Raw genomic sequence first — 20,533 nt, forward strand, 5'->3', positions numbered from 1 at the left:
CAGGAAAGGTTCTCTGTGCACGGCGGAGGATGAAAACACCACCGCCTGAGACGTCAAAGACGCTAAATGCGGAGCAGACCGCATTAATCTGAGACAGAGCAGCTGAGATAGCCTGGAGTGCCCGCCCCTGCACAGGCTGGGGCAACGGACGCGCCTATGGGTTCATAGATGGATCTCATTAGGAGTTCTATCTGTCTGTCCGTGGCTCTAGCCGCCAGTCAAGAGACTGGAGGGCACCTTATGACCCTGAGCCCAAACCTTAACAACGTCAGAGGGGAAGGGACAACGTGTGTTATAAGGCGTTCAGTAAAACGCTTGTCCGGGAAGGTGTGCTTCTGTACAGTATCTGTGAAGCCTTTAGAGCCACGTCCGGACAGAGTCCTGGGTTGCGACCTCCGCCCTATCCTCTAGAGGGTCCTCAAGCTGAGACCCTTGAAGAAGTCGGGGAAGATTCCAAGCAAGGCTGCTTAGCCGGACTGGGACTGCGGTTCGTGCTGGAGTACCCCACGTCATAACTAGAGGCCACCCCAGGAACACGCTTCGTCGCAGGCCGATAGAGGCCTGGGGCGATCCCGCAGTGCCCGGGGCCTGTGTAAGGGACCGGTCTGGACTGCAAACTCCCAGTCTCTTAGCCGACCATTTGTCCATAGCCTGAGACATGGATAGTGAAAATGACTCAGAGTTTCTCAGCAAAAGCTGCAACTCTGTCCCTGCCGCCTGGACAGGTAACGCCGGCGGAGTTCAACCAGTGCCCCCGGCTCCGGCTGAGCGAGTGCCACATGGCCCGAGCAATGTTCACAGCGATCACTGAGGATACATATGTACAGCCGAACTGTGAAACTGCATACAAACATATATATCCATATATACATTTCATCACTCTAGGGGGCCCAGCATCAAGAAGAAGCCCCCTGGCGTACCGACCCTGAAGCAGTATGTGCTGCTTAAAACATGGCTGTCGGCGTATACAGTGGAGGGGGGAGCCGTGGGCGTAACCCCAAAAGTGCGGGAATCTGGTGCCCTGAGTGAAAACGTGAGGGGGGCGGAGGACAGCCAAGTGTGCTCCAGCCCTCACTGTTAGCCTCCGACTGACCGTCCCGCCCTTCCCCCTGACTGGCAGGGCCAGGGGCGGGAGTTTAAGGCGCTAGGCCGCAAAAGCCGGGAGCTAAAGTTAAACACCGCGGCCGGCCGGCAGGCGCGGTCGGCGCGGTAGTACCGTATCATCCAGCAGTCACTGCCCAATCTGCCAAGGTGCACCATGCACCGTCCCCAAGGGGACACTGAGTACCTCTGCGCCGCAGAGTGCTTAGTGAGGGTGATGGAGGACAGCGAAGTGTGCTCCGGCCCTCACTGTCGGCGTCAGCCCGACTGTCCCGCCCTTCCCCCTGACTGGCAGGTCCGGGGGCGGGAGTTTAAGGCACTAGGCCGCGAAAGCCGGGTGCTAAAGTTAAACACCGCGGCCGGCCGGCAGGCGCGGTCGGCGCGGTAGTACCGTACCAACCCAGCAGTCACTGCCCAATCTGCCAAGGTGCTCCATGCACCGTCCCCACGGGGACACTGAGTACCTCTGCGCCGCAGAGTGCATAGTGAGGGTGATGGAGGACAGCGAAGTGTGCTCCAGCTCTCACTGTCGGCGTTAGACCGACCGTCCCGCCCTTCCCCCTGACTGGCAGGGCCGTGGGCGGGAGTGAAAAGGCACTAGGCCGCAAAAGCCGGGGACTAAAGTTATAAACCGCGGCCGGCAGGCAGGCGCGGTAGTCCCGGCGTCATACGAATCACCTCGGGCGCTGCAGCGTCTGAGGCCAAGGTGCTCTATGCACCGTCCCCAAGGGGACACAGAGTACCTGTAGATGCAGGGCCCTGTCCCTGATGATACTCCGTCTCCGTCCGGCAGAATCCCACAGGGGCTGCGGATGGAGGCCGGTCCCAGTGCCTGGATGACCGGATAGGATCCCACTTCGCCCAGAGCCCATAAGGGATGGGGAAGGAAAACAGCATGTGGCTCCTGCCTGTGTACCCGCAATGGGTACCTCAACCTTAACAACACCGCCGACTCAGTGGGGTGAGAAGGGAGCATGCTGGGGGCCCTGTTATGGGCCCTCTTTTCTTCCATCCGATCTAGTCAGCAGCTGCTGCTGACCAAATTGTGGAGCTTGCGTGGATGTGTGCCTCCTTCGCACAAAGCATAAAAACTGAGGAGCCCGTGATGCACGGGAGGGTGTATAGCAGAGGGGAGGGGCTTTACACTTTTAAGTGTAATACTTTGTGTGTCCTCCGGAGGCAGTAGCTATACACCCAATTGTCTGGGTCTCCCAATGGAGCGACAAAGAAAAATAGTTTAGGATATACCATATATACTCAAGTATAACCCAACCCGAGTAATGTGCCCATTGTTTAGTAATGTCACCTGCAGCAATGTCCCCATTGTTTAGTAAAGTGTCCTCTAGTAACGAGCCCATTGCTTAGAAATGTCCCCTGCAGTAATGTGCTCATCCTTTAGTAATGTCCTCCTACTGGTCCCCTTCTTGTCCCCTAATATGCCATTGTTTACACACAATAAAAAATAGTCTCACCTCTCCTCAGTTCCCGCGGTGTCCTCAGCTGCTTTTTGCAGTCCGCAGGCACATAGACTCCCTCGGTGATCTTGTCCGGTGCACGGAGACGCTGCTGCAGGCTGCCATCATGGCTTTCCTGCAGTTGAATGCTTTGCGCCACCGCCGCTGCCGTAAAGCATTCAACTGCAGCAAAGCCATGACGGCAGACAGCAGCACCGTACGCCGCCGTATAAGACGACCCCCGACTTTTGAGAAGATTTTCAGGGGTTAAAAAGTCTTATACGCCGGAAAATACTGTAGTCATAAAAAAGTCTGGAAGGCAGGGGTCATAATAATCAAACAGGTGTGGGCGTTCCACCAACACTTCGAATAAGTGGATTGAGGGAACATGAATTGCTGCAGTACTAGGCACAGTCAATACCAAAACTACAGAGTTGTGCCTGGTAAATAAAGGGCCACAGTGCTAGCACTGTGGCCCTTTATTTACCAGGCACAACTCTGTAGTTTTGGTATTGACTGTGCCTAGTACTGCAGCAATTCAATATGGATTGCCTAAAGCCTCCATGCATAGTCCAACATCGGCGAAACCTGCAGATTTCAACGGGTTCACCTGATAGTCTAACGTGTATGGGTGCCCTGGACAAATGGTTTTCTGCAGAGGTAATGATCGAGCATGTCTGATTTTGGACTGTTGATCAGTTTGTTCCTGAAAAATAAGCCACTGCCAGAGATGTATGGCAGCAACTCTCTCATACCTAGAGAACCCAGTAGTGCTCAGCAGAACAGAAGTTCATTTGCAGGAGTCTGTCGATAAATAGTTTGGCCAACAGCCACCTAATATGTATAGGGGTCAAAAGGTTGCCATACACAATGGATGACTGTCACTCGCACCATGGTTAGGCCAATCATCTCTCTCGCAATTCCTTTGTACAAAGAAGTGCTCGCTCTGCCAAGTGCTCCTGCGTTCTCTAAGAGCACTGCTGTCATACTCCACTGGCAATGTCTTATCTCACAAGAACAAAATGACCGGCAATTCAAAATCAGACATGCCAGATCCTCATCTTAACATGCATCAGTTTTCGGGTGAGAATTGACGTACGACTGTGCTCACCAACGTTAGAGTAACATGTATAAAGGTCTTAAGAATGGGCCATCAATTCTGCAATTTCGGATGGTCCCTTTAATCACAAAAAGTTATGCAATTTTCCAACATAACTTGCTTCCAGTCTAAATTTTTAAGAAATAGAAAAATAGTTTTCTTGTCAGTAAATGATAAATAGCGACCCTGTGCATACCGACTTCTGCTTCGAGATGTGGATGCAATTATATCCACTCTCAAAAATTACTTGTAAGCGAACAGCCTGAACTCCAGACTGATACTCTGAAGCAATCTGCAGAGTTTAGCACCTGTCGATGTATATAAGGACTTATTCACTTATCCTCCATTTATCCAAAACTTAACACAAATTTTTATTCCCTGACAGCACATTCGTAAACTGGTAAAAAATAGAAACAAAGTATAATAGAAAGCTACAATGTATATATTTTTATATAAAACCAGGCAGCATCCTTGTAAGTCACTTAGAAGATAATTGTACATGAATCTAATATATAAAGCTGAATGTCTGTCTGTCTGTCTGGAATGGGCATCTGCACCGTCGCAGCTACAGCCACAAAATTTTGCACACTCACACGTCTGGACCCAGAGTGTGTCATAGGCTATGTTGTGAGGAGAAAATTTAACCCCGCGCGTTCCAATTTACCAATCAATTTTGCCCCTATCTACATAATGGGGAAAAAGTGAAACGAAAAGTGTATCCGCACCATCGCATTTACAAACACGAAATTTTGCAGACACCTCATGTGACCCAGGGAACGTCGTAGACTGTTTTGACAGGAAAATTTAACCCCGTGCTTTACAGTTACGCTCCAAAAAACATGCCTCCATTAAAGTAAATGGAGCCTGGAACTACAGGTTATTAGTAGGAGCTGTGATTGGTTGCTATAGGAACAAAAGACATTCATAGTATAAGAAGCTTATATGTGAGGTAATAAGATGTCGGTGGGGAGACGGATAGAGAGAGACAGACGGGGAAAGAGACAGACGGGGAAAGAGACAGACGGGGAAAGAGACAGACGGGGAAAGAGACAGACGGGGAAAGAGACAGACGGGGAAAGAGACAGACGGGGAAAGAGACAGACGGGGAAAGAGACAGACGGGGAAAGAGACAGACGGGGAAAGAGACAGACGGGGAAAGAGACAGACGGGGAAAGAGACAGACGGGGAAAGAGACAGACGGGGAAAGAGACAGACGGGGAAAGAGACAGACGGGGAAAGAGACAGACGGGGAAAGAGACAGACGGGGAAAGAGACAGACGGGGAAAGAGACAGACGGGGAAAGAGACAGACGGGGAAAGAGACAGACGGGGAAAGAGACAGACGGGGAAAGAGACAGACGGGGAAAGAGACAGACGGGGAAAGAGACAGACGGGGAAAGAGACAGACGGGGAAAGAGACAGACGGGGAAAGAGACAGACGGGGAAAGAGACAGACGGGGAAAGAGACAGACGGGGAAAGAGACAGACGGAGCACATTACTTGGCCAATTTAGTTAAATCTGTGTGGAATATCTGTGGTGTTGAAATATATGTTGTGAAATGCTTCTATTAGCTTAGTTTTTGCCTTTTAATAATTACAATTTCTATCTATTTGTTTTGTGTTTTTTGTGTGCAGAATACATTTTTGTTAATACATTCTATTTTATTAACAACAGTTATTAACCCGGGTAGTACAGCTAGTCTGTAATAAAGATCCTAATTAAGAAGTGGACTGACACTTACCTGGTCCATTTTACTGTAATCCACTTCTTCATCACTGTCAACGGCCATGTCATCCATACTGCAGAGACAGAACAAATAGTTATTACATACTATTTATAGCTAACCTGAACAGTATTAGAAAGTGAAAAGATAAGACATGGTTGAAATCGTTGCGATTCTTGTTTTCTAACTGTTCCAATTCTCCTGCTGCTTTCTCACTAGATAATTAGCTTTATTCCAGTTGGTGGGTATAACCTGCTGAGGAGGAGCTGAGCAGCAGACACCCATAGTTATTTATCTCCCCAAAGGAAGGCTCTGAGTTTATGGTGAACACCCAAAATCTTCCTTTTCGTATCATTACCATGTCTGTCCATCCTGTGACTTCTGTAATTTCTTCACATTTCCCTCTTGGTGTTGCAATTTCAATACTGAGGAGTGCAGGCTCCAAAAAGCAAATAGAACCAGGTAGCACTTACGTTGCAGGGTAACATTCAGCATAACTGTTCCACATGCCAAAGAAATCCCCCAACTGCTTCTTGTCCTCATGTTTCTTCATTGTTTTTTTAGTAGTTAAGAAATGCTACAAAACACAGGCAACTGCACAATTCAAAACAGCAATATATATATATATACATATATATATATATATATATATATATATATATATATATATATATATATATATATATATATAAATAAAATTACCCCCAAGCATTGTCTCACGGCGCACAAAAAAAATAATATACCGTATTTTTCGGACTATAAGACGCACCGGACTATAAGACGCACCCTGGTTTTAGAGGAGGAAAATGGGAAAATAAAACTTTAAGCAAAAAATGTGGTCATGACACACTGTTATGGGGCGAGGATCTGCTGCTGACACTGTTATGGGGGTAATGTCCCCAAATTCTCTACTGAGGTACCCCATCCTGGTAATGATCCTCCTGCCTTGTATATGATCCTGCTATAAACACCCATCCTGCTCCTATACCAGCATCCTGCTCATATTCCCCCCATCCTGCTCATATACTCCCATCCTGTTCATATACCCCAATCCTGTTCATATACCCCGATCCTATTGATATACCCCCCCATCCATCCTGCTCATATTCCCCCATCCATCCTGTTCATATACTCCCATCCTGTTCATATACCCCATCCTGCCTGCTCATATACTCCCATCCTGTTCATATACTCCCATCCTGTTCATATACCCCCATCCTGCCTGTTCATATACCCCCATCCTGTTCATATACCCCCCATCCTGTTCATATACCCCCCATCCTGTTCATATACCCCCCATCCTGTTCATATACCCCCCATCCTGTTCATATACCCCCCATCCTGTTCATATACCCCCCATCCTGTTCGTATACCCCCCATCCTGTTCGTATAACCCCCATCCTGTTCATATAACCCCCATCCTGTTCATATAACCCCCATCCTGTTCATATAACCCCCCATCCTGTTCATATAACCCCCCATCCTGTTCATATACCCCCCATCCTGTTCATATACCCCCCATCCTGTTCATATACCCCCCATCCTGTTCACATACCCCCATCCTGCCTGCTCATAATACTCCCATCCTGCTATATGCCCCCATCGTGCTCATATACCATCCTGGTATATGGCCTGTATCCTATAGCACAGAGAAAAAAATAAACGTTTATACTCACCTGTTCCTCACTCCCTGCAGCACCGATCATATCTTCCTCTCTGCACCACTGACCTGCGTGTGTGGAGCCGTTCCCCTGCTGCATCGCGATGTCTTCCTGTCTGTGCCGATCAGCTGACCAGCTCAGCACAGATCAGCTGACCGGCACAGACAGGAAGACATCGCGTGCTGCCCACTGCTCCACTCACGGGGATGGGTGAGTGTACTGATTCACTGCACCCCGCGCTGGTAATGACGCGCGGGGGGCAGTGAATACAGCCGCACATGATCACTCCAGGCTGTAATTGCCAGGGGTGATCATGTGGACTGGCTCTTTGCTATGCGCGCGTCCCCGCTCGTCCTCCTGCCCACCTGTCAGTGCCGGCTTCAGCGCTGAGAGATGGGCGGGAGGATGAGCGTGCATATGTAATGAGCGGGCCCACGTGGTCACGGCAGGCGCTGCTGCTGCCTGCTCGTGCCCCCGATGACTCGCAGCACCCTCATTCCCAGCCGCAGCCCTATAGTCAGACCATAAGACGCACCCCCAACATTTGGGGGAAAAAAAGTGCGTCTTATGGTCCGAAAAATACGGTAACTATTATTATTATCTACCCCCAAAAATGATTTCACGCCACACACACAAGCAATAAAATAACTTCTACCCCATAAATTGTTTCACAGCTCAAAAAAATAAAAATAATATTTCATAATAATAATAAAAATAAATAATAATAATATCTACCCCCAAAAAAAAACTGTCTCATGGCACACAAAAAATAATAATTGTACAGACCTGAACTACCATATTGACAGGTCATTTTTACCATTTGATGAACGTTGGAAAGGCAAAAATAAAAACTATTGCAAAATTGTGCTTTTTTTTTCCAGTTTCACCACACTTTTTTTTTTCTTACATGATCAAATATATTGGGTCACTTGACCCGCCAAAAAAAAACAAAAAACAAAAAAAAAAAAAAAAAAACACCCCTCCTACGGCCATCACTGGAAAACTGAAGAAAAAAAACCCAAAACGTTATGGCTCCTGAAAGATGGCAGAGGAGTGAATATCACCTAGTCAGGAAGGGTTTAAAGGGAAAGACCCAGCAGGTTTTTGCCCTATAACCTAGAGACAGATCCATAATGGCGCTAGAGTGCTGATTAAAATGATACCTTTAGTTGAGAAATCTTCGACTTTAATGCAGAATAATCCTTGTTCAAGCCTTCAGAAATGACGTAATTTGTGCACGGGCTTGAGCATCAGCGCAGAACTTTGTAGGTTGGGTCCTCTTTGAGGATTCCTCCTTCTGCCTTATCTTCTTTTCATTTAAAATTTGCACCGCCGCCATTACCGCTGTTGGCAGCGCACACACACTGCTATTGTGACGTGGTCTTCAATAAAATGGCACCAATTTCAGCGCACATGTGTACCGTGATCTCCGGCGTCATTTTATTGAAGGCACTGTGGAGATGAATATGAGCGGCGGCGCTTGCAGATTCTGGCACCATTTTATGGAACACAACGTCACAATAGCAATGCACACATGCCGCCAACAGTGGTAATGGCGGCTGTAGCACGAAATGTAAATGAAGAAAAGGAGGCAAGGCAGGAATAGGAATCAACACAGGACCCAACCCACAAAGTCCTGCCCCGATGCTCAAAACTGTGCACAAATTACATAATTTCTGAAGGTTTGAACAAGGATTATTCTGCAATCAAGCCTCAGATTTGTCAACCAGAGGGATCATTTTAATCAGCTTCCTGGGGCCATTATGACACTGCCTTTAGTTTATAGGGCAAAAACCTGCAGGTAATGGTAATTTGTCAGGCGATTCATGCTACCCTACATTGCAGCCAAAGTTTGAGGATCCAGCAGGAGACAAGATTACTAATGCTCTGTCCCTAATCGGCTATTCGGTGCCTCCCAGCAAGTATATAGGGAGAGACCCATCCACTACAGCGGTGCTCTGAGAAATCGGCTGAGGGCTGCGCTGGTCTAGTCTGGTTTCCAGCTATGGCCCCAGCCAAATCTTTAAAAACATTTTCTCTGAAACACCGGGGTGGTTTAGAGAATACACCTGACTGCACTCATGTGTCCAGTTTACGATTCATGCTACCCACGGTTTGCACAACATGGAAAAACTAATATTGGTAATAATAACTACCGTATTTTTCGGACTATAAGACGCACCCTGGTTTTATAGAGGAGGAAAATAAAATTTTAAGCAAAAAATGTGGTCATGACTTGGTTATGGTTGTGGGGCGAGGATTTGCTGCTGACACTGTTATGGGGGTAATCTCCCCAAATGCTCTACTAAGGTACCCCATCTTGGTAATGATCCTCCTGCCTTGTATATAATATATACAATATATATATAGTATATATCTCTCATCCTGGTATAGCCCTCATCCTGCTACATAGTGCCAGCCTGGTATAGCCCTCATCCTGGTATAGCCCCCATCCTGCTACATAGTGCCATCCTGGTATAGCCCTCATCATGCTACACAGTGCCATCCTGATATAGCCCTCATCCTGGTATAGCCCCCATCCTGCTACATAGTGCCATCCTGGTATAGCCCCCATCCTGCTACATAGTGTCATCCTGGTATAGCCCTCATCCTGCTACATAGTGCCATCCTAGTGTATGCCCTCATCCTGCTACATAGTGCCATCCTAGTGTATGCCCTCATCCTGCTATATACCCCCATCCTGCCATATACTGCCATCCTGGTATATGCCCTCATCCTGCTATATACTGCCATCCTGCTATATACCCCCATCCTGGTATATACCCCCATCCTGGTACATGACCTCATCCTGCTATATACCTCCATCCTGCTATATACCCCCATCCTGCTATATGGCCGCATCCTGTGGCACACAAAAAAAAAAAATTAAAAAAAAACCAGATTTGTGTACCGTAAAATAGTTTTCTCTTAGCCATCATTAGGGGACACAGGACCATGGGGGACACAGGACCATGGGTGTTATGCTGCTTATCCATAGGAGGACACTAAGTAGATGCAAAGATGTTAGCTCCTCCCCTGCAGTATACACCCCCTGGCCCAGCCAGGCTACTTCAGTTTTAGTACACAAGCAGTAGGAGAAGTAACAAAAAAACATGAGTGAATACTCATAACAAAAAAGTACTGAGACAGAAAAAAAGCTAAGGCCCAACAGGGCAAAAGGGAGGGTGCTGTGTCCCCCAATGATGGCTAAGAGAAAACCATTTTACGATGAGTACACAAAAATCCGTTTTTCTCTGACGCCTCATTGGGGGACACAGGACCATGGGACGTCCTAAAGCAGTCCATGGGTGGGTAAACAAACAAAGCAACCCAAGGACTAGGAACCAGTCCCAGATATCTCAGTAGGCGCTCCTGGCTAGGTACTCCACTATCGTTTGCAGAATTTTCCTACCTAGGTTCGCCTCAGCCGAAGCCTGGGTATGGACTCAGTAATGCTTTGAAACAGCATGTAGGCAAGACCAGGTCGCAGATATACACCTCTGTTCCACTGAAGCCTGATGCCTAATGGCCCAAGAGGCGCCAACTGCTCGGGTGGAATGAGTCCGCAGCCCACTAGGAATGGGCTTGAGTTGCAAGCGGTAGACCTCCTGGATCGCAGAGCGAATCCAGCGAGCCAGTGTTGCCTATGAAGCTTCCTCTCCTTTCTTAGGCCTTTCAAGAATGACGAACAAGGAGTCTATGTTCCTAAAGGGGCTGTCCTGGGTACGTAATATCTGAGAGAGCTCGCAAGGTCTAGCGAATATAGAGCCCTTTCCACCCTATGGACTGGGTGTGGACAAAAGGAAGGCAGAACAAATGTCCTCGTTCATATGAAACGGGGAAGTAACCTTCAGAAGAAAATCCGGAAGGGGGCGTAGAACCACCTTGCCCTGATGAAAGATCAGAAAGGGTTCGCGTCAAGAGAGTGCTGCCAGTTCCGAAACTTGTCTGATGGACGTAATCGCCACTAAGAATGTTACCTTCCAGGAGAGAAGAGCAAGAGTAGATTCCTTAAGAGGTTCAAAAGGGGACCTCTGGATACCGTCCAAAACGAGATTGAGGTCCCATGGGTCCAGCGACCGTTTATACAGGGAAACTAGATGGGAAACACCCTTGAGGAAAGTCTTGACTTGATTGCAAGCTAGGCGGTATTGATAGAATATTGAGAGAGATAAAACCTGCCCCTTAAGGGAGCTGAGGGCCAACCCCTTTTGCAACCTGACTGCAAAAAAAAAAAGAAGGGAATTTTGTTACTTACCGTAAATTCCTTTTCTTCTAGCTCCTATTGGGAGACCCAGACGATTGGGTGTATAGCACTGCCTCCGGAGGCCACACAAAGCATTACACTAAAAAGTGTAAGGCCCCTCCCCTTCTGGGTATACACCCCCCGTGGGATCACGGGCTGCTCAGTTTTAGTGCTAAAGCAAGAAGGAGGAAAGCCAATAACTGGTTTAAACAAATTCACTCCGAAGTAACATCGGAGAACTGAAAACCATTCAACATGAACAACATGTGTACCCGAAAACAACCAAAAATCCCGAAGGACAACAGGGCGGGTGCTGGGTCTCCCAATAGGAGCTAGAAGAAAAGGAATTTACGGTAAGTAACAAAATTCCCTTCTTCTTCGTCGCTCCATTGGGAGACCCAGACGATTGGGACGTCCAAAAGCTGTCCCTGGGTGGGTAAAGAAATACCTCATGTTAGAGCTGCAAAGACAGCCCTCCCCTACGGGGAGGCAACTGCCGCCTGCAGGACTCTTCTACCTAGGCTGGCGTCCGCCGAAGCATAGGTATGCACCTGAAAATGTTTGGTGAAAGTGTGCAGACTCGACCAGGTAGCTGCCTGGCACACCTGTTGAGCCGTAGCCTGGTGTCGTAATGCCCAGGACGCACCCACGGCTCTGGTTGAGTGGGCCTTCAGCCCTGATAGAACCGGAAGCCCAGCAACACGGTAGGCTTCAAGAATTGGTTCTTTGATCCATCGAGCCAGGGTGGCTTTGGAAGCCTGCGACCCTTTGCGCTTACCAGCGACAAGGACAAAGAGTGCATCCGAGCGGCGTAGGGGCGCCGTGCGGGAAATGTAGATTCTGAGTGCTCTCACCAGATCTAACAAATGTAAATCCTTTTCATACCGATGAACTGGATGCGGATAAAAGGAAGGCAAGGAGATATCCTGATTAAGATGAAAAGAGGATACCACCTTAGTGAGAAACTCCTGAATGGGGCGGAGCACTACCTTGTCCTGGTGGAACACCAGGAAGGGAGCCTTGGATGACAGCGCTGCTAGTTCAGACACTCTCCGAAGAGACGTGACCGCTACCAGAAAGGCCACTTTCTGTGAGAGTCGAGAAAGTGAAACATCCCTCAGAGGCTCGAAGGGCGGCTTCTGGAGAGCAACAAGGACCTTGTTTAGATCCCCCGGATCTAACGGCCGCTTTTACGGAGGGACGATATGACAAACCCCCTGCAGGAACGTGCGCACCTGAGAAAGTCGTGCTAGACGCTTCTGAAAAAAACACGGATAGTGCCGAGACGTGCCCTTTAAGGGAGCCGAGCGACAAGCCCTTTTCCAACCCAGATTGCAGGAAGGAAAGAAAGACAGGGAACGCGAATGGCCAGGGTGATACTCCTTGTGCAGAGCACCAGGATAAAAAAGAAATCTTCCACGTTCTGTGGTAGATCTTAGCAGAAGTGGACTTCCTAGCCTGTCTCATGGTGGCCACGACCCCTTGGGATAATCCTGAAGACGCTAGGATCCAGGACTCCATGGCCACACAGTCAGGTTCAGGGCCGCAGAATTCCGATGGAAAAACGGCCCTTGGGACAGTAAGTCTGGTCGGTCTGGTAGTGCCCACGGTCGGCCGACCGTGAGACGCCACAGATCCGGGAACCACGACCTCCTCGGCCAGTCTGGGACGACGAGGATGGCGCGGCGGCAATCGGAGCGGAGCTTGCGTAGCACTCTGGGCAACAGTGCCAGAGGTGGAAACACATAGGGTAGCTGTAACTGCGACCAATCCTGATCTAAGGCGCCTGCCGCCAGAGCTCTTTGCTCGTGAGACCGCGCCATGAAAATCGGGACCTTGTTGTTGTGCCGAGACGCCATTAGGTCGACGCCCGGCATCCCCCAGCGGCTACAGCTTTCCTGACACCCTTCTGGGTGCAGAGGCCATTCCCCTGCGTCAATGCCATGGCGACTGAGGAAGTCTGCTTCCCAATTTTCTACGCCCGGGATGTGAACTGCGGATATGGTGGATGCTCTGTCTTCCACCCCCATCAGAATCCGCCGGATCGCCTGGTAGGCTTGGCGATGCGTGTTCCGCCTTGGTGGGTGATGTATGCCACCGCTGTGGAATTGTCCGACTGAATTCGGATCTGTTTTCCTTCCAGCCACTGCTGGACGGCTTGCAGGGCAAGATACACTGCCCAGATTTCCAGAACATTGATCTGAAGGATGGACTCCTCTGAAGAGAGTCCTTGACCGTCTGAGAAGGGAGACGTTCCTGTCTAGGGACGTCGACTCCCCAACCCATTGGCAAAGCATGTCCTATTGAAGTGGACGCAGATGAAAACTGCGCGAAAGTGACTGCCTCTGCATGAGGCGTCCTAAGGGGTGTGACTGGCCTTGAAGGAGAGACTGCACCCCCGTCTGTAGTGAACGCTGCTTGTCCAGCGGAAGCTTCACTTCGCTGAGGGAGTGTGAAACTCCCTGCCCCGATATGTCCGCGATTGGGTCGGTGCCCGATTTAACCTTGAAAAGTTGATGATCCACCCGAAACTCTGGAGAGTCTCCAGCGCCACGTTCAGGCTGTGTTGGCATGCCTCTTGAGAGGGTGCCTTGACAAGTGGATCGTCCCAGTAAGGATCACAGAGTGACCCTGAGAGTGCCGGACTGCTCCCACTGCTGCCTTGAACTTGGTGAAAACCCGTAGGGCTGTCGCCAGACCAAAGGGCAGGGCTACGAACTGAAGATACTCGTCTTCAATAACGAAACGTGGCAAACGCTGGTGCTCTGGAGCAATCGGCACGTGGGGATAAGCATCCAGATGTCTATTGATGCTAGGAAATCTCCTTGAGATATTGAGGCAATGACGGAGCGGAGGGTTTCACCCGGAACCGTCTGGCCTTCACGTGCTTGGTGAGCAGTTTTAGGTCCAGAACGGAACGGAAAGAGCCATCCTTTTTTGGCACCCCAATCAGATTGGAGGAAAAACCGTGTCTTGTTCCTGAAGAGGAACAGGGATTACCACTCCTTCTCGGGGGGGGGGGGGGGGGTGGGAAAGTTCTGAAGAATCGAGCCGGAGGACGAGAACAGAACTCCATCCTGTACACTGGAGACACAATGTCTCTCACCCACCGGTCTGTGACCTGTGGCAGCTAAATGTCGCCAAGCGGGAGAGTCTGCCACCAACCGCGGATGCGGAGAGAGAGAGTTGAAAGTCATGAGGAGACCGCCTCGGTAGCGGTTCCTCCGGCTGCCTTCCTTGGGCGTGATTGAGCCCGACCGGAATCTGAGCCCCTCTGAGCCTTTTGAGCCCTTTTGGACGAGGACAATTGGGACCTGCCCGAGCCTGGGAAGGACCGAAACCTCGACTGTCCCTCCAGGACAGCATTAATAGGGTAAGTCGCAATGCAGACATTGCGAGGTTAAGGACACCACCTGCGGCACAGATGTACATGTGCTCAAGACCAGCTGCGCAAGACCAGCTGAAAAGCTTAGAGTGCCCATACGGCTGCGAATGCCGGAGCAACCGACCCGCTGATAGCTTCACAGACAGATTTCAACCAGAGGTCCATCTGTCTGTCAATGGCATCTTTAAGTGAAGTCCCATCTCCACTGCAACTATGGATCTAGCCGCAAGCCTGGAGGTTGGGGGATCCACCTTTGGACCCTGGGTCTAGCGCTTGACCCCGTCAGGGGGAAAGGGATAACGTGTATCCTTAATACGTTTGGAGAAACGCTTATCTGGTAAGCGTGGTGTTTCTGAACTGCTTCTCTGAAGTCAGCGTGGCCAGAAAAGTACTCAATATACGCATGAGATACTGAAAAGGGATTTCTCCTGCTGTGAAGCTGACTCCTCCACTGGGGGAGCTGAGGGAGAAATATCCAACATTCCATTGATGGACGCTATAAGATCATTCACTATGGCGTCACCATCCGGTGTATCCGGATTGAGAGCGGTGTCAGGATCAAAACCCTGATCAGCTACGTCTGCCTCATCATACAGAGAGCCCTCCAGTGATGAAGCCAAGTGCCGCACCCAGCGAGCCAGCTTAGGCTGTCTGGGACTGTGTCCGTGTCAGAGCCTTCACCCTGGAATGCCTGAGACCCCCCCCGGAGCACTGATTATGTTCCAAATGAGGGTGGCCCGGGAGCATTAATCAAGATTGCCCATGGCCTGTCTGGACTGCAAAGTCTCTATCCCAGGACAACCTATCAGCCGAAACTGCAACTCCGTCCCTGTCCCTGGACAGGGTTCACAGGTGGTTCCTTTGGCCACCTCTAGTAGAGACCCCGGCTGACCCAGTGCTACAGGGTAGCATTGCCCACAATGGGGGTCAGTGTAACCTGCCGGTGGAACAGTATCACGTGCAGTAAAAACAGCATAGAACGCCTGTGTTGCATTTTTGCTGCTGTATTCTAGCCATCTAGGAGACTATAGCCAAGAATAGCGACCGTACAGTGCAATGTATAGCATACAAGCATAAGTACAAATGAACACTTCAGCACATGCAATACAAGCAGCATAGAAAGCCTGCGCCTTGGCACCCTTGCTTTTTTGCTGCTGTTGTCCAGCCATCCAGGAGAATATAGCCAAGAGTAGCGACCGTATAGTGCAATGTATAGCATACAAGCATAAGTACAAATGAACACTTCAGCACATGCAATACAAGCAGCATAGAAAGCCTGTGCCTTGGCACCCTTGCTTTTTTGCTGCTGTTGTCCAGCCATCTAGGATAGTATATAGCCAAGAATAGCGACCGTACAGTGCAATGTATAGCATACAAGCATAAGTACAAATGAACACTTCAGCACATGCAGTACAAGCAGCCTAGAAAGCCTGTGCCTTAGCACCCTTGCTTTTTTGCTGCTGTTATCTCGCCATCTAGGAGGGGCATCTAGCCAAAAATAGCGACCTACAGTGCAGTGTATAGCATACAGGCATAAAATACAAATGGACACTTCGGTATTTAGTGGGGTCAGCACTTCAGGTGCTGCTTACCGCCCGCCTATAACGCGGGTGTGTGGTCGCCAGAGCCCTGTGACTGGTTGCCCAGAGCTTGTCTCCGTTCCCCAGCTCGGACTGCGTGCAGGAATGGCTGCCGGCGTCCTGTGAAGAGGGGCGGGCCGTGGGCGTGCCCCAGACAAGAGCGGGAAACTGGCTTCCCACTGTGTCCAGTGAGGGGGCTGGAGAATGCAAAGCAGACTCCAGCCCTCGGCGCTGACTGTCTGTACAGCGTCCCGCCTCTCCCCTGACTGGCAGGGCTGGGGGCGGGAACGAAACGAAAACTAGGCCGCAAAGCCGGGGACTCGAGTAATAAGCGCGGCCGTACTTGTGCACGGCCAGCGCGGAAGTCCCCGGCGCACCACAAGTCCCAGCCGCGCCACAGTGTAAAAAACACTCAGCAGCGGCCGGCGCGGCAGTTCCCAACACATAAATTCACTCAGCAAAGCTGCAGTGAATAATAGCACGAGCGCTCCGCGCTGTTGCCCCCGGCGCACAAACACTCCCAGCAATGTTGGTGTGTGTGCGCGCTCGCCCGGGGACACAGAGTACCTTAATGTAGCAGGGCCCTGTCCCTGACGATACTCAGCTCCATATCCAGCAGGTTCTCTGGGTCTGTGGATGGAGCCCGGTCTCAGTGCCTGGAGACCGGTAAGATCCCACTTCCCTCAGAGCCCTCAGGGGGATGGGGAAGGAAAACAGCATGTGGGCTCCAGCCTCCGTACCCGCAATGGGTACCTCAACCTTAACAAACACCCGACAAAAGTGGGGTGAGAAGGGAGCATGCTGGGGGCCCCATATGGGCCCACTTTTCTTCCAACCGACATAGTCAGCAGCTGCTGCTGACTAAAAACAGTGGAGCTATGCGTGGATGTCTGACCTCCTTCGCACAAAGCTTGAAAACTGAGCAGCCCGTGATCCCACGGGGGGTGTATACCCAGAAGGGGAGGGGCCTTACACTTTTTAGTGTAATGCTTTGTGTGGCCTCCGGAGGCAGTGCTATACACCCAATCGTCTGGGTCTCCCAATGGAGCGACGAAGAAATCAAGAATTCTGGGGATCGCCAGAGGCATAGGTTGGACATTAGATTCCCTGCACTGGGAAAGGAAAGTTTTCCACGTACGGTGGTAAATACGGGATGAAGGCCGGCTTTCGGGCACTGTACATGGTGGAGATGACCGCAGGAGAGAATCTCGCTCTTGTTAAAGTCCAGGTCTCAATGGCCAGGCCGTCAGCTTCAGGGCTCTGGAGTTCTGATGGGAAATGGGCCCTTGGGTCAGCAGGTCTGGGATGCTTATGAGGCGCCATGAGCAATTGTACTAATTCAGCATACCAGGCGCACCTGGGCTAGTCCAGTGCTATTAGTATCACCAGGACACCTTCTGCCTTGATCTTCCTGATTACTCGCGGCAGCAGGGGCAGAGGCGAAAAACATTTAAGGTAGACTGAAACGACTTCAGGAGACTAGAGCATCCGCGCCAATGGACTGTGGATCACGTGGCCTGGCTAAGAACGCGGTTACCTTTGCGTTCAACCTTGAGGCCATTAGATCCACGTCTGGTGTACTCCAGTGAGTGCAGATGTGTGGGAACACTTCTGGGTGGAGAAACCACTCTCCGGCGGCCAGGCCTTGGCGACTTAGAAGGTCCGCCACCCAGTTCTCTACTCCCGGTATGGGTAACGCTGAAAAACACGGACCCCCGTCGATTAGGCCCAGGTGAAGATCCTGAGGACCTCGAGATAAGCTGTCTTGCTGCTGGTACCTCCCTGCCGATTGACATAGGCCACAGCTGTTGCATTGTCCAATTGGACCCGAATCAAACGACCTGCTAGCAGAAGGGGGGAATGACCTGAGCGCGAGAAGATCGCGCTGATTTTCAGGATGATTTCTGGGAAGGGAAGACTCCTGGGGTGTCCAACGTCCCGAAGCAGTGTGGAGCCAGTACGCTGCTCCCCAGACTAAGAGGCTGGCGTCCATGGTCAGGCGTAGCCAGTCCACTTGGGGGAGAAAAACTCCTTCTCGATATGGAAGAGGACTGAAGCCACCAGTAAAGCGCATACCTGACTGAAGGTGTCAGGTGAAAAGTTCGTCCAAGGAAAAGGGGCTCTTGTCCCAGGCAGCTAGAAGCGCAAGCTACAGTGGGCGGTGGTGTGGCTAAGCGAGCAGCACTGCCTCTATAGCCGCCGCTATCCTACCTAGCACTCTCATACTGAATCGTATGGAGCGAGAGGAGTACGTAGAGGGCAGTGTACCGCTTGTTGTAGAGCGGTCGCCTTGTCTTGAGGGGAAAATATCAAGCCCCGAAGAGTGTCCAGGGACATGCCCAGGGAGGTGATGGATTTTGACGGGACCGGGGATGATTTGACTGGAGTCAGAAGCCGCCCTCAGCGGGATAGGGTGCCCACAGAGATCTGCATGCTGGTTGAGCCGTTGATGAGGAGGCCATCCAAGCAAGGCAGAACAGCCACTCTCCTGGCGTGAAGGGCACTCATGGCGGCCACCATGACCTTAGTTAAGACCCTTGGTGCTGTGGCAGAGCCGAGGGTGGGGACACAAATGAAAAAAAAAAAGAAAAAGTCCTGAACCGCGAAGCGGAGGAACTTTTGGTGAGCTGGAGCGATGGGTATGTGCAGGTACGCGTCCCTGATAGCTAGGGAGGGAGTGGATCGCTGAGGAGAAGTCCTCGTGGTGTTTTGGAGCCTTTGGGGGGGGGGGTTTGAGAGAAAAGACTGACCAGGGGATCGGGTCCAGAATTCAATGTGGTAACCGGAAGACACAAGGTATCCCACCCATTTGTGGTCTGAGGCAGCGGCCCAGATGGAGGGCAACGAGACTCCTCGGTCTTTGTCTAGACTGCCAGGACGAGATGGACTCGGGGAGGGCTGAGAAGGTCGGGCCCTGCGTGTCTAGTAAAAAAACATCCTGGGCAAGAGTTGGGGGAGGGAGGTACTCTTTTCCTCCCGTGGCGTCAGACCAAAAAATGAGCCTGTCAGACGATCGGCAAACCATCGGTCTGGGAACGAGTACTGTGAGAGGCTTCTAAGGCTTCATGCGCACGCTGCATCTTTTTGTGTTCACAAACTGCTGCCAAAACTGCAGCCAAAACTGCACCTTGTCAGAGAGAGCCTGGAAATGTCACAAAAAACGCATGTAATTTTAGGTGCATTTTTGGTGCATTTTTGGTGCGTTTTTCACACCCTGCGTTTTTGCTGCGTTTTTGTGACAAATGTTGACAAAAACGCAGGAAGAATGAACATGCTGCATTTTATTTGTCACAAACCTTTGACAAATAAAACGCTGACAAATAAACTGCAACGTGCGCATGACAAATCTGACTTCTCATAGACTTTGCTGGGAAGTCAAATGTCAGAAAGTTCTAACAACAAAACTGCAGCCAAAAAAGCAGCAAAAAAGCAGGAAAAAAAGCAGCGTGCGCATGTAGCCTTAGAGACCAAGTCCGCTCTCCATTATCGGAACCAGAGGGCCTTAGGGATGGCTATGGTATTTGAGGCGGCAATAACTGCGCAGGTAGCAGCGCCGAGGGAGGCCTGCATGAGGTACTCTGCTGCTGCAGCAATGTGAACTGTCACATCTGTGAGGGTCTGAGGGAAACTGGTAGTCCTGGTGCCTGTGCGACCCACACGGAAGGGGAGAGGGACCCGCGGCCTCGAGGCAGAGCGATCGAGCTGCTCCACTTGTCTGTCTGTCGGGTCCTTGAAGAAGGATCCATCAAGTAAAAAACAGGAGTGGTCCTTCAGGCATGCGGAAGCCGGGTGAGGTTCCACCGAGGCCGGATCAGCCCAGCCCTTAGAGACAGCTAAGCCAAAGGGGTACCGGGACTCCATGAGTTTACGGATACCGAAGCGGCGTCAAAAAACATTTTTTTTTGAGGTTTCTTCACCCTTTTAAAGGAGACCGCAGGGTCAGTAGTAGTAGATGGGAGATCTTCCACATGCAGAGTTTTGGTTGATTGCTGCAATAAGGGAGTACAATCGCAGCTTGATCGCTCGGGGAGGATGAAACCAAGGAATCATCCCGGTACAAACATCATTCCCCTTCCTCCGGCTCCTCAAAGACCGCGGAACATGTGGGAGAACCCCATCTGTGTACCCCAGAGGGAGAACCATGGGGGTCATGCCCTTTTTCTGATCTGCAAATGGTGAAGCAGAGGGCTGATTCTTATCAGAAGGACCCTCTATAGAGGTGTCATAAGGCTGCGTTCTGTCCAGGGGCCCCGAGGGGTGTGAGGACGATGATGTATAGCCAGC

General features: G+C 50.6%; 1 protein-coding gene across 1 annotated transcript in view; it reads right to left on the minus strand.

The window, feature by feature from the left end:
* Positions 1-20,533, minus strand: part of IK (IK cytokine) — a 142,617-nt gene that overhangs the window by 15,351 nt on the left and 106,733 nt on the right. The window contains exons 15-16 of the mRNA XM_075344433.1: positions 5,851-5,930; positions 5,396-5,453 (exon numbers count right to left, since the gene is read on the minus strand). Of these exons, the coding sequence (XP_075200548.1) occupies positions 5,396-5,453; positions 5,851-5,930 (138 nt within the window). The remainder of the gene's footprint in view (positions 1-5,395; positions 5,454-5,850; positions 5,931-20,533) is intronic.

This window comes from Anomaloglossus baeobatrachus, chromosome 4 (assembly GCF_048569485.1).
Source record: "Anomaloglossus baeobatrachus isolate aAnoBae1 chromosome 4, aAnoBae1.hap1, whole genome shotgun sequence".
Lineage (NCBI taxonomy): Eukaryota > Metazoa > Chordata > Amphibia > Anura > Aromobatidae > Anomaloglossus > Anomaloglossus baeobatrachus.